The sequence below is a fragment of the Solanum verrucosum genome, unplaced genomic scaffold, assembly GCF_900185275.1.
Source record: "Solanum verrucosum unplaced genomic scaffold, falcon-dt-bn FXZP01000255.1, whole genome shotgun sequence".
Taxonomy (NCBI): Eukaryota; Viridiplantae; Streptophyta; class Magnoliopsida; order Solanales; family Solanaceae; genus Solanum; species Solanum verrucosum.
In genome coordinates this window covers 1,757,028-1,767,865 of record NW_026020006.1, presented here as the reverse complement: position 1 = coordinate 1,767,865, position 10,838 = coordinate 1,757,028, and the positions used below count along the sequence as shown (strand labels likewise).

The window sequence follows — 10,838 nt, the reverse complement described above, 5'->3', positions numbered from 1 at the left end:
TTGAACTAGACTATAATAGTTTGTAATGCTGTTTGATTTTCAGTTGTGAATTTTAAACAAGTTAATATACTTTTTTGTTGGAACCCCTTTTGATATTTATGCTTATCATATTGTGTTAAAGGAGTTTTCTTTAACTAGATTATAGTCTGTAATGTTGTTTGTGTATCAGTTGTGAATACTAAACAAGTTAGTATACTTTTTTGTGGAACCCCTTTTGATATTTATGCTTTTAATAGGTGCATATTGTGTTAAAGGAGTTTTCTTGAACTAGACTGTAATAGTCTGTGTTGCTGTTTTTGTATCAGTTGTGAAGTTTAACAAGTTAATAGGCTTTTTTGTTGGAACCCTTTTGATATTTATGCTGTGTTAAAGGAGTTCTCTTTAATGGATTATAGTGTGTAATGTTGGTTCCAAAATTGTTCCTTTGTGAATTTTAACAAGTTAATGTACTTTTTTCTTGGAACCCCTTCTGTTTTTTTGTGCTTTTAACTATCACCCTGGAGTGAAAAGTTTGTTAAGTGGTTTTCTTGAACTAGACTATAGTCTGTGTTGCTGTTTTTGTATTTTTAATTTTAAACTAGTTAATATACTTTTTAGTTGCTATCCCTTTTGATTTTTATGCTTTTAACAATTATCTTTAGGTGCATATTCTGTTAAAGGAGTTCTCTTTATTGGATTATTGTCTATAATGCTGTTTTACCAATTGCTTTTAACAAAAAGGCAGCTCGGAAATCGTTCATTTATGAATTTTATCAAGTTAATAAACTTTTTTGTTGGACCCCCTTTTAGTTTTTATGCTTTTAACGTTTTTCTGTAGGTGCATATTGTGTTAAGGAGTTTTCTTGAATGGAATATAGTCTGGAATGCTGGTTTACCAATTGCTTTAACTAAGGCCCAGCTCCAAAATTATTCCTTGTGAATTTTAACATGTTAATAAACCTTTTACTTAGAACCCTTTTGGTTTTTATGCTTTTAATGACCATTTTTAGGTGCATATTTTGTAAAGGCGTTTTCTTTAATGGATTATAGTGTGTAATGCTGGTGACTGGTGTTTGGTCCATTGTTCTTTGTGAAATATTACAAGTGCAGATGCTCTTTTTCTTGGCATCCAAGTGATTTTTTTGCTTTTAGCTATTATCTTTAGGTGCTAATTGGAGTAAGGAAGCAGAAAAAATGCTCGTATTGTTTGAAACGCCGGCAGGCTTTGCACTTTTCAAAGTACTCGATGAAGGAAAACTCTCTAAAGTTGAGGTACCAAAGTGTTTAACTTAGTTTTGATTGCATTGTAATGCAAATTGATGTTTTTGGGTTTGTGAGTTTCTTTTGTATTTGATGATGAATCTTTTTATGTTGCAGGACTTGTCAAAAGAGTTTACGACGTCTGATGCTGCTAGAAAGGTTATCTTCCTCTCTATTCTTAAAGGCTTGAACTTTAAGAGATTGAACAGTATAAGATTACATTTTCAAGCAATTGTTTGCATATCTGTAGTGCATTAAATATGCTAAAAGATTACATTTTTTTTGTTCTGGGTGGGTTGTGAGAGGGTTATATTTTATACTGTGTTAATCTATAATATGTCATTGGAAAAAATACAATGAGAAATCCAGGTAAATGTCAAGTAGACATTCACCGGAAATCTGGACAAAGTTGATATTGGTTATTGTATCTCTATTATGTTGCATATTTCTTTGAAGGCTCGGTTAGTTTTTGGATACAATAGCTGCAAACTTTTCAAACACTGAACTTAGCTACAATCTCTCAAAATCAATGAGGGCTTAGCTAAGAACATAACACAACGGAGACAAGGGCTCCATATAGGTATGCCATCTAGGTAGAGCTATGGAGCTGTTGCCAATGTAGAGATAATTGGGGCACATAGAGAACTTTGTTTTTTATCGAACCCCTGATTTGACTTAAACTAGTATTGGAATGGATTGGATATAATCTTATAGCCAATGTACCTTATTAAAAAAAGGACTCTTATATTCAATGTGACTAGTTTGGATTGTCGGGGCAGTTGATTGACTGATTCACAACATAGAACTTGCTTTTCTTTCTGGGTATGTGGATGGGTGTGTGCAGTGGCAGAATCCGGTTTTTTCATCAAAGGGATTGAAAATATAAAGAGGTAATCACATGAAGAAGCCTAGGAGATTCAACATCTACTATAATATATACATAAAAGATAATTTGACTTTATATATTTAGTGTAATTTCCAATGAAGGGGTTCAAATGAACCTCCTTGTGGCCCTAGATCCTCCCGTGGGTGTGTGTGATTAGCTTACACTGAGAATAGGACTGAACTGCCTAAATTTTTACTGTTGGTCGTTCTGTTGTTTGACCTCTTTTTACCATTTTGGTTGGTACATATAAACAGGTTGTCAAGTTGAAAGCTTTCTCTAAGTTTGAGAACACTTCAGAAGCACTCTCAGCAGCAACTTTATTGATAGATAGCAAGCCTAGCAAAGGACTTCGGAAGTTTTTGAAAGCACACTGTGATGGTGAAACACTGGGTGTTGCTGATTCAAAACTTGGAAATGCGATTAAAGAGAAACTGGTTAGTTCCTTTCATCTTCTCATTGCGTCTTTGTCAATGTTGTCAATAGTGTGCTTAGATCCTATGTTGCTCGGACTCTTCAAAAATATCAGTTGGTGCGTGTCGGATTCTCTAAAAGTACTATACTTTTGGAGAATCCGACATGGGTACGACATCAAAAGTGAAGAGTCCGTGCAACTTAGCTTAGATCATGCTTAAGCCCTGAAGTGAGGTGCAAAACATGTTGAATGCTTCACCTCACTTAGCGGGCGCTTTAACATTGTCATCAAGCAAAGACATACTTTTCCTTGCCAATGAGCTTAATCTTGAATAGGCGACACTAAACAATTGATATTTGTTATTCATGCTTATAATAATTAGTCTTGGACTACAAATCCCTTTGGTAACATTGGTCTTTGTTTTCTGGTGTCTTTCCTTTTCTTTATTGAAGTTGATGCAGTATATGTTTGCAGCAAATTGAATGTGTTCACAATAATGTTGTGATGGAATTGATGAGAGGGTTGAGAAGTCAGTTAACTGAACTCATATCTGGTCTGGCCACTCAAGACTTGGCTCCAATGAGCTTGGGTTTGTCTCACAGTCTTTCAAGATACAAGCTGAAATTTAGTCCTGACAAGGTGAACTTTCTATTTTGATAGGTTGTATTATTTCTAATGTCCCTCGTCTCAATTTTATGTGTTACCGTTTGACCTCTGTACTGTAATTCATATCAGGAAATTTGAAACTGAAATTCTGAGTTTAATAACATTTTCATGCAGTTTTAATAATTGAAGTTTCATTTTGCTTTGGGAAATTTCTGAGTTTTAGAATTCAAATGGTTTCATCAGTCATGCTCATGTCATTGTAGAAAGATGAAGTAAACATTTAGATGTCAGAGAAAGCTACTCTGAAATAATTTTTGATTACCTTTAAGTTGGTGTGCACTGCCATTTGCCTTGGTTACAAAAATGGTGCTGGCGGATAGAATTGAAGTCTTGTAGATTTCCAACTTTATAGTCTTGAGGACATGGTCCTTTTTCACCAAACTAATACAAGAGCTTATGATTCAATATTTGTTGCTCTTCTAGGTGGATACAATGATTGTCCAGGCCATTGGTTTGTTGGATGATCTTGATAAAGAGCTAAATACCTATGCAATGAGGGTACGAGAATGGTATGGCTGGCATTTTCCTGAGCTCGCAAAGATTGTACAAGATAACATCCTTTATGCCAAGGCGGTTAAGTTGATGGGTGACCGTGTCAATGCTGCAAAGCTTGATTTCTCTGAGGTGGGAATTCGACTTCTTTCTTGCTCTTTAAATCGTTCTTTATTGAACTAGAAAGAACAGCAAGATTCCCTTCCTTGTGCTTTTGTGCTATAACGTGATTTTACTTCTTTGACAGAAATTAAAATTCATAATCTTGGTTGCTTGCAGATACTTCCGGAAGAGGTTGAGGCGGAATTGAAAGAGGCAGCCATGATTTCAATGGGAACTGAAGTTAGTGATCTTGATCTGGAGAATATTAAAGATTTATGCAGCCAAGTCCTGTCCTTCTCTGAGTACCGGGCTCAGTTGTATGATTATTTGAAGAGCAGGATGAATACCATTGCCCCAAATCTTACGGCTCTAGTGGGAGAACTTGTTGGAGCTCGCCTTATTTCCCATGGTGGCAGCTTGATGAATCTTGCAAAACAACCTGGAAGTACAGTACAGATACTTGGTGCAGAAAAGGCGCTCTTTAGAGCTTTAAAGACGAAGCATGCTACTCCCAAGTACGGGCTTATATATCACGCATCTTTGATCGGTCAGGCAGCACCAAAACACAAGGGTAAAATCGCAAGATCTCTTGCCAGTAAAGCTTCTTTGGCAATTCGATATGATGCTCTTGGAGATGGCCAAGATAATACCATGGGTTTGGAGAATCGGGTCAAGGTATACATTATCAAATACTATCGAATTCAGACTGTTTTCTTTTCATTTCTGCTCATAACATAGTTACACCTAATCATCATTGTTGTCAACTTTTGTAGCTCGAAGCACGATTAAGAGCTTTAGAAGGCAAAGAGCTGGGTAAATCAGCTGGTTCTGCTAAAGGGAAACCTAAAATCGAAGCTTATGACAAGGATCGTAAGAAGGGTGCAGGAGCATTAATAACACCAGCTAAGGTCAGGAACTGGACTTCAATTTGTACCATCAAACCTCTCTATAACAACGTCAATTCATTTGTCCCCCTATTTTTTTGGCTGCTATAGTGAAATGATGTCATAGAGAACATATAATATAACATAACATGAAAATTGGTTCCATAGAAAACTTGGCCGGTATAATGAAATGTTGTTATAGAGGACAATTGTTATAGAGAGGTCTCGTCTTTGTTTTTACTTTGTTGATTCTATTTCCAGCTATTGACTTACCCTCACCCTGTAGGTTTACAATCCTTCTGCTGATGCTGTTCTCGGTTGTACCAACAATGAGAGTGTAGATGAACCACCATCCCAACCTGAGGTATCCGAGAAGAAAAAGAAAAAGAAGAAGTTTGCTGAAGCAGAGGATAATGACATTGTTGAATCTGTAGAAACGGTGACGAAGAAAGAGAAGAAGAAAAAGAAGCATGCTGCTGCTGATGGTACTGAAGAAAATGGTGAAGTCGAAAAGAGTGAGAAAAAGAAGAGAAAACATAGTGATGATGATGATGAAAGTGAAACTGCTGATAAAAAGAAAGAGAAAAAGAAGAAAAAGAAGAAAACTGAAGAATAAGATGGACACAATGCTAAGGACTTCCTCTCGACATCTCTCTTTTATTTAAGTCATCGTATCTGTAAGTAGGTCCATTATTAAGCCTATGCTTGTCCATGCCTTGATCCTTCCCTTAGACTTAAGACTCATTACCTCGTTTCAACTGAACTCGTTGGTTTCACGCTCTATCCTAGTTCTAGAACCTTCTCTTATATATTCTCTTCACCAAGTCATCGCCAGCAATCAATTGGCATCAACAAATTTTGTTCTTAGGCATTGTTTAGTGTCTTAAATTAGTTTTTAGTCTTTGTAATGTGACTTTTAAACAGATTCTTGGGCTGATTTACTCATAATTTTATCTTAGTATTCAACAATTGATTCTTGTTTCACTTGGAAGACGCATTAATACTTGAACGAGTAAGTCAAACAAACAATTTGTAAGCAACTTTTGGAAACTTTATAGATAACTTTTTGAAAAGCTTTATAAATAACTTTTTGTCATCTCAAAACAAAAAATTGGCATAACTTATTTAAAAACTTTAATTTTAAGAACTTTTAAATTTTTTGAACAAATCTCAAAAAAAAAAAAAAATACCTCTTTTCTTTTGAAAAAGTATTTGAATAAATTTCTTTTTTTTTCCTAGTAGAAACTTTAGTTTTTTTTTTACTTTTTGCAAATTCTAAAACATATACATCTTAAAATCTCTTCAAAAGATTGTCTGTTTATATTCTTTTTTTAAAAAAATAATTTAGAAAACCTTTTATTTTTATATTCTGTTTCTTCTTCTTTTTTATATTCAATAACAATAATTAATAATATATATTCATATAATATTATAAATAAAATACAAAAATGATAAAATATATACACAAATCTTAACCCTCAAGTCTACTCTTTTTTTCTTCTTATTTTGGAAATAAGTTCTTTTTTCTTTGTTTTTGACTTTTGATATTTTATTTAGAAAAAGAAAAGGGCAAGCAATAAAAAGGGGAATATGCATGTTACGCGTCCCAAAGCATAAACTTAATGGTTAAGGTTAAAAATATTGTTAAATATATAATCGAGAACTATTGAAAATTGTTTCTCTATCTTTACGAAATAGAGTAAAGCTTTGTATTAACTTGATCTTCTCATGAAGTCGATAATTTATTAGTAGTTTTCACTCTATCCTTACGAGATATGAACAAGATCTATATAGACTTTATTATCTCATTAATTCCGTCTATAAAATAAAGTTGGATATGTTATGGTCATTATAAGGATCTATTGAAAACAATTTCTCTGTCTTCACGTGAATTACAAATAAAATCTATATAAACTCTACTCTCTTTTCACTTTACTTGTAAAATTACGTTGAATATAATATCATTATAATAAATACAAAAATATAATATCCTAATTAAAAATTAATAAATCTTGGACCACATCAGATACACCTAGTACCATCGTGTAAGCCACGCTTTATACACGTGAAAATGTTCTACCAATATCAATGTTTAATATTTAATAACTTGATTTAAAATGATATAATATATCGTCTAACGATTATTCTATAACAATATTTCACTATAATAATCTAATTTTCCTTCGTATTGACTTTCATATATTTTAGCATTTTATCATAACATTATATAAAAAAATATCCGAATAACCGACGTACTCTATAAATAGATGTTTTTGCCAATTTACGTTCTTACCCATTACCATCACGAAGATACTGCGCCGTTTTGGATATAATTTTTTTCTATAAATATAAATTAGAAGAGATAATCAAGTAAATCACAATGGCGGTGGAAAATGGACGTAGCTCCGCCGTTAGCGGCGGTGGCGGTGACGGTGACGGTGGTGATATCTACCACCTGCCGGAAGGTTGCATAGCGAACGTACTATCATTGACGAGTCCGAGAGATGCGAGTAGGTTATCGGTGGTCGGTACGGTTTTCCGGTCGGCTGCTGAATCTGACGCAGTTTGGGACCGGTTTTTGCCGCCGGATTACCGTGATATTATTTCCCGGTCTAGTGATGGACCGGAATCGATCAATGTCGGATCTAAGAAAGAGCTTTATCTCTATCTATGTGATCATCCTTTCTTCATCGACGGTGGGACTAAGGTAATTATCAGATACTATTTGAATTTAATTTTTAATTTTCCATATTTCTGATATTGTATTTATGCTTATTTATGTCGATTTCTTAGGAATTATATATTTTTTGAATCTGGAATTGTTGAAAAATGTTATTATTTGAGTAGGGTTAAATATGATTTCAATGATATAATAGGTAGATACCATGCAGAAAACTGAGGTGATTATGAAAAAAATGTTGCTGTACATGTATTGGATTCTCTAAAAATGAATACTTTTTTTGACGTGCACCATGAGGCATTGAGAGTCCGAGCAACATATGTTATGAGAAGAAACTTCTTGAATATGGGAATTATATTAGTGTGAAACACACAGAAAGGAAAAATGGTGGTTAGAGTTCTTGGAATCATTGATTGTTTGAGACTTTTAAGTGTGTACTAATGCGGGGATATAGTTCGTGTATTCATCAAGTCCGTGTGTGTGCCAGACAATCTGCTTGCAATTTGGTTACAACAACCTTTATGTTAAAGATGGGGCAGTTGCTCTGCATATTTATTATTGTATAGTATTAGAGCTTTATATACTTATGCGGATATTATTGACATTTTATGATACCGAAATCATTCCATGTAACTCGTTAGGCCATTAGTCCCTTTTCAATCTATCTTTTGGAGATCAGAACTGATTGGTTAGTTTTTTTGGGGGGTGTCTGGGATGGGGTGCACCAAACGACTCCTTACAGATAGCATTGGTCCACTTGTTGTTGTTGTTTGATCATGTTGTGTCTTTTCCGCTACACTTTTATGGTTACTTCTGACTTGGTATTGATGAAATCCAGAGCTTCTCATTGGAGAAGCGCAGTGGAAAGAAATGCTACATGTTAGCTGCGAGGTCACTTGCAATTATTTGGGCTGACACACCACGGTATTGGAGATGGATCCCCCTTCCCGAGTCCAGGTATTTCAATTGACGAGTAACTTTTATTATGGTTAGAGAAGTCGTCCTTTTCCTCCCAATCTTTTCTGTTCTTGACTTGGCGATCCACATACTTGATCTTTTTATCATATTTTAGTTCGAATAATCAAATATTTTGTTCCAAAGCACAGAAGAGTAGAAACGGTTTTTATAAGATATCATTTTGTCACTCTCAACTCTGAAGTTGATCTAATGGTATGTTTTCGTGATTTAGGTTCTCAGAGGTTGCTGAGCTTCTTGAAGTCTGCTGGTTTGATATTTCCGGCAAGATAAACACCTCTATGCTATCCCCTGACACCAACTATGCAGCCTACTTTGTGTTCACAATGAAATCCAGGACCTACGGATTTGATCGCCAAAGTGCAGAGGGTGCAGTAGGGATTTCGGGGCATGAAAGGAAACCACAGACAGTTTTCTTGGATCCAGAGGCAGCACGTAGGCACATGTACCAAATCGTTCCAAGGCGGTTGGGACTACTCAACCAGATGGCTGATATCCTGAGAAGGGGAGTGAATCCTCCTCCTTCAGAAAACAACATCCAAGCACGATACCCGCAACAGAGAAGTGACGGATGGATAGAAGTTGAGTTGGGAGAATTCTTCGTCAAGAGAGGGCAAGACATTGAACTCGAGATGAGCTTGACAGAGGTGAAGGTAGGTAACTGGAAAAGTGGCTTAGTTGTTGAAGGGATTGAAATCAGGCCTAAGGAAAGGTAATGAACTTGATACTGAAAAGGTTCATTTGGTGTCTGTGCTAAGCCATTTTTCTATTGAAGGAAAACTAAAAGCTACGAAGGCCTAAAACCCAATTGTCCCATATGTGGCTGGTGAGATTTTGACAAAAAAAAGAAGATTTGCACCAAAGTTTATCAAGAAATTGGATCATCATATGGTCAACAGATTGGTGTAAAAAAATCTACACATGTATAGTGTCTTAGCCATTTTATATTTTGTTGTGATCTGTTATGTTTGCTCTGTTGTATTTTGGTCAATAGTCATTTGTGTTGAAATAATTTTGTGGAACTCAAATGCTGCTTAATAACTTTGTGGGTGATACCATTCCTCATATGTTTTGCATTATGCTAGGAGACACAACTACGTCGATATTTTGTCCGAAACAAGGTTCATCTCGCGCCTTTGAAACACAATTTTTTTGCGTATATTTTGGGCATTTAGGAGCCATTCTTCAGGAATTATTCGATTTTCTCAGTTTTTTCGTGTGTGTGTTAGACCGTGATTATTTTGGTGATATGGCTGTTTTTTTTTTTGCAAAATCTTTACAGAATTCTCTGTAGGGAGTTGGGGAAGTAGTACGTGAAGCCTCACCATTTTTTGCACATATTATGGGCATTTAGAAGCTATTTTTATAGGATTAGGCGATTTTCATGCGTGTTATAGCCCAAGCATATATTGTGATATGGCTTCCGGATGGTTGTTTTGCAAAACCTTCATGGAACCCTCCGAAGGGAGTAGGGGGAGAAGTACTTGAAGCCTCACAATTTTTTGCACATATTTTGGGCATTTAGGAGCCAATTTACAGGAATTAGGCGATTTTCTCATTTTCTTTGTGTGTGTTAGCCCATGAATATTTTGGTGGTATGATTTCTGATCGATTTTTTGCAAAACCTTAATAGAACCATCCGTAGGGAGTTGGAGGAGCAGTACGTGAAGCATCACCATTTTTTGCATATATCTTGGCCATTAAGAAACCATTTTAGAAGAATTAGGCGATTTTCTCAGCTTTTCGTGTGTTAACCCATGAATATTTTGGTAATATGATTTTCAAATGTTTTTTTTTTTGCAAAACCTTTACAGAAATTCAAGATTGTTTTTTTTTTTTTTTTTTTGTGCATTAGTCCATAAATTTTTTGGAATATGACCGACGTACTTTGTTTGACCTCAACTTTTATGGATCCATTTGTGACACCTAGTGAATGATACTCATTACCTATATAGGACTAACACCACTTTTTTAAAGTTTCGCGACCACATAACAAGAATTCAAGAGTAACTAAGCTTTTCATATATATATTAGTCGATGAATTTTTCTGAATATGACAAACTGACTTTGTTTGATTTCAAATTTGTGGGTCCATTTAAATCAACCTAGTGGATGATACTCATTGTTTCTCAACAATCATCGTCGTTTATTATGGAGTTTCTGGGTCAAGAATTTAAGATATTCTCCATTTTTCGTATGTAATGACCATGAATTTTTCAAAATGGGCATACATCAATGGATCAATTCATTCAACAAGATATGTTCGGATCAGACCAGGATGAATGGGATTGGTACTACTAACCGACTTCGTTTAACTTTTCCCATCTCTAATTTTGTGAGTCTATTAGTGAAAGATACTCAATATTTTTCAAAGATTGATGTGTGCTTCTTTTTAGTTTTTGGGTCACGAAACAAGTATTTTGATTATCTTAGCTTTTAGTAGATATTAGTCTACGAATTTTTTGAAATATGATTGATTGACTTCGTTTGATCCGAAATTTC

At 34.9% G+C, this 10,838-nt stretch overlaps 2 protein-coding genes across 2 annotated transcripts; both read left to right on the top strand.

The window, feature by feature from the left end:
• Positions 1 to 858: 858 nt before the first annotated feature.
• LOC125819601 (probable nucleolar protein 5-1) lies at positions 859 to 5,297 on the top strand. Its single transcript, XM_049499057.1, has 8 exons — positions 859 to 1,251; positions 1,357 to 1,398; positions 2,380 to 2,559; positions 3,012 to 3,176; positions 3,627 to 3,827; positions 3,975 to 4,472; positions 4,571 to 4,705; positions 4,968 to 5,297. The coding sequence occupies exons 1-8, from the start codon at positions 1,174 to 1,176 to the stop codon at positions 5,295 to 5,297; spliced, it is 1,629 nt and encodes a 542-aa protein (XP_049355014.1). The 5' UTR covers positions 859 to 1,173.
• Positions 5,298 to 7,001: 1,704 nt separating this feature from the next.
• Positions 7,002 to 9,136, top strand: LOC125819610 (putative F-box protein PP2-B12). Its single transcript, XM_049499066.1, has 3 exons — positions 7,002 to 7,388; positions 8,200 to 8,318; positions 8,551 to 9,136. Exons 1-3 carry the CDS (start codon positions 7,062 to 7,064, stop codon positions 9,050 to 9,052), a joined length of 948 nt encoding a protein of 315 aa, XP_049355023.1. The 5' UTR covers positions 7,002 to 7,061; the 3' UTR covers positions 9,053 to 9,136.
• The last annotated feature ends 1,702 nt before the right edge of the window (positions 9,137 to 10,838 follow it).

Bases quoted from the DNA above. Each gene is read 5' to 3' on its own strand.
- LOC125819610 (XM_049499066.1), top strand. From the start codon at position 7,062: ATGGCGGTGGAAAATGGACGTAGCTCCGCCGTTAGCGGCGGTGGCGGT. The intron at 7,389-8,199 runs GTAATTATCAGA...GATGAAATCCAG, and splicing joins TCATCGACGGTGGGACTAAG to AGCTTCTCATTGGAGAAGCG. The intron at 8,319-8,550 runs GTATTTCAATTG...TTCGTGATTTAG, and splicing joins ATCCCCCTTCCCGAGTCCAG to GTTCTCAGAGGTTGCTGAGC.
- LOC125819601 (XM_049499057.1), top strand. From the start codon at position 1,174: ATGCTCGTATTGTTTGAAACGCCGGCAGGCTTTGCACTTTTCAAAGTA. The intron at 2,560-3,011 runs GTTAGTTCCTTT...ATATGTTTGCAG, and splicing joins ATGCGATTAAAGAGAAACTG to CAAATTGAATGTGTTCACAA. The intron at 4,706-4,967 runs GTCAGGAACTGG...CTCACCCTGTAG, and splicing joins CATTAATAACACCAGCTAAG to GTTTACAATCCTTCTGCTGA.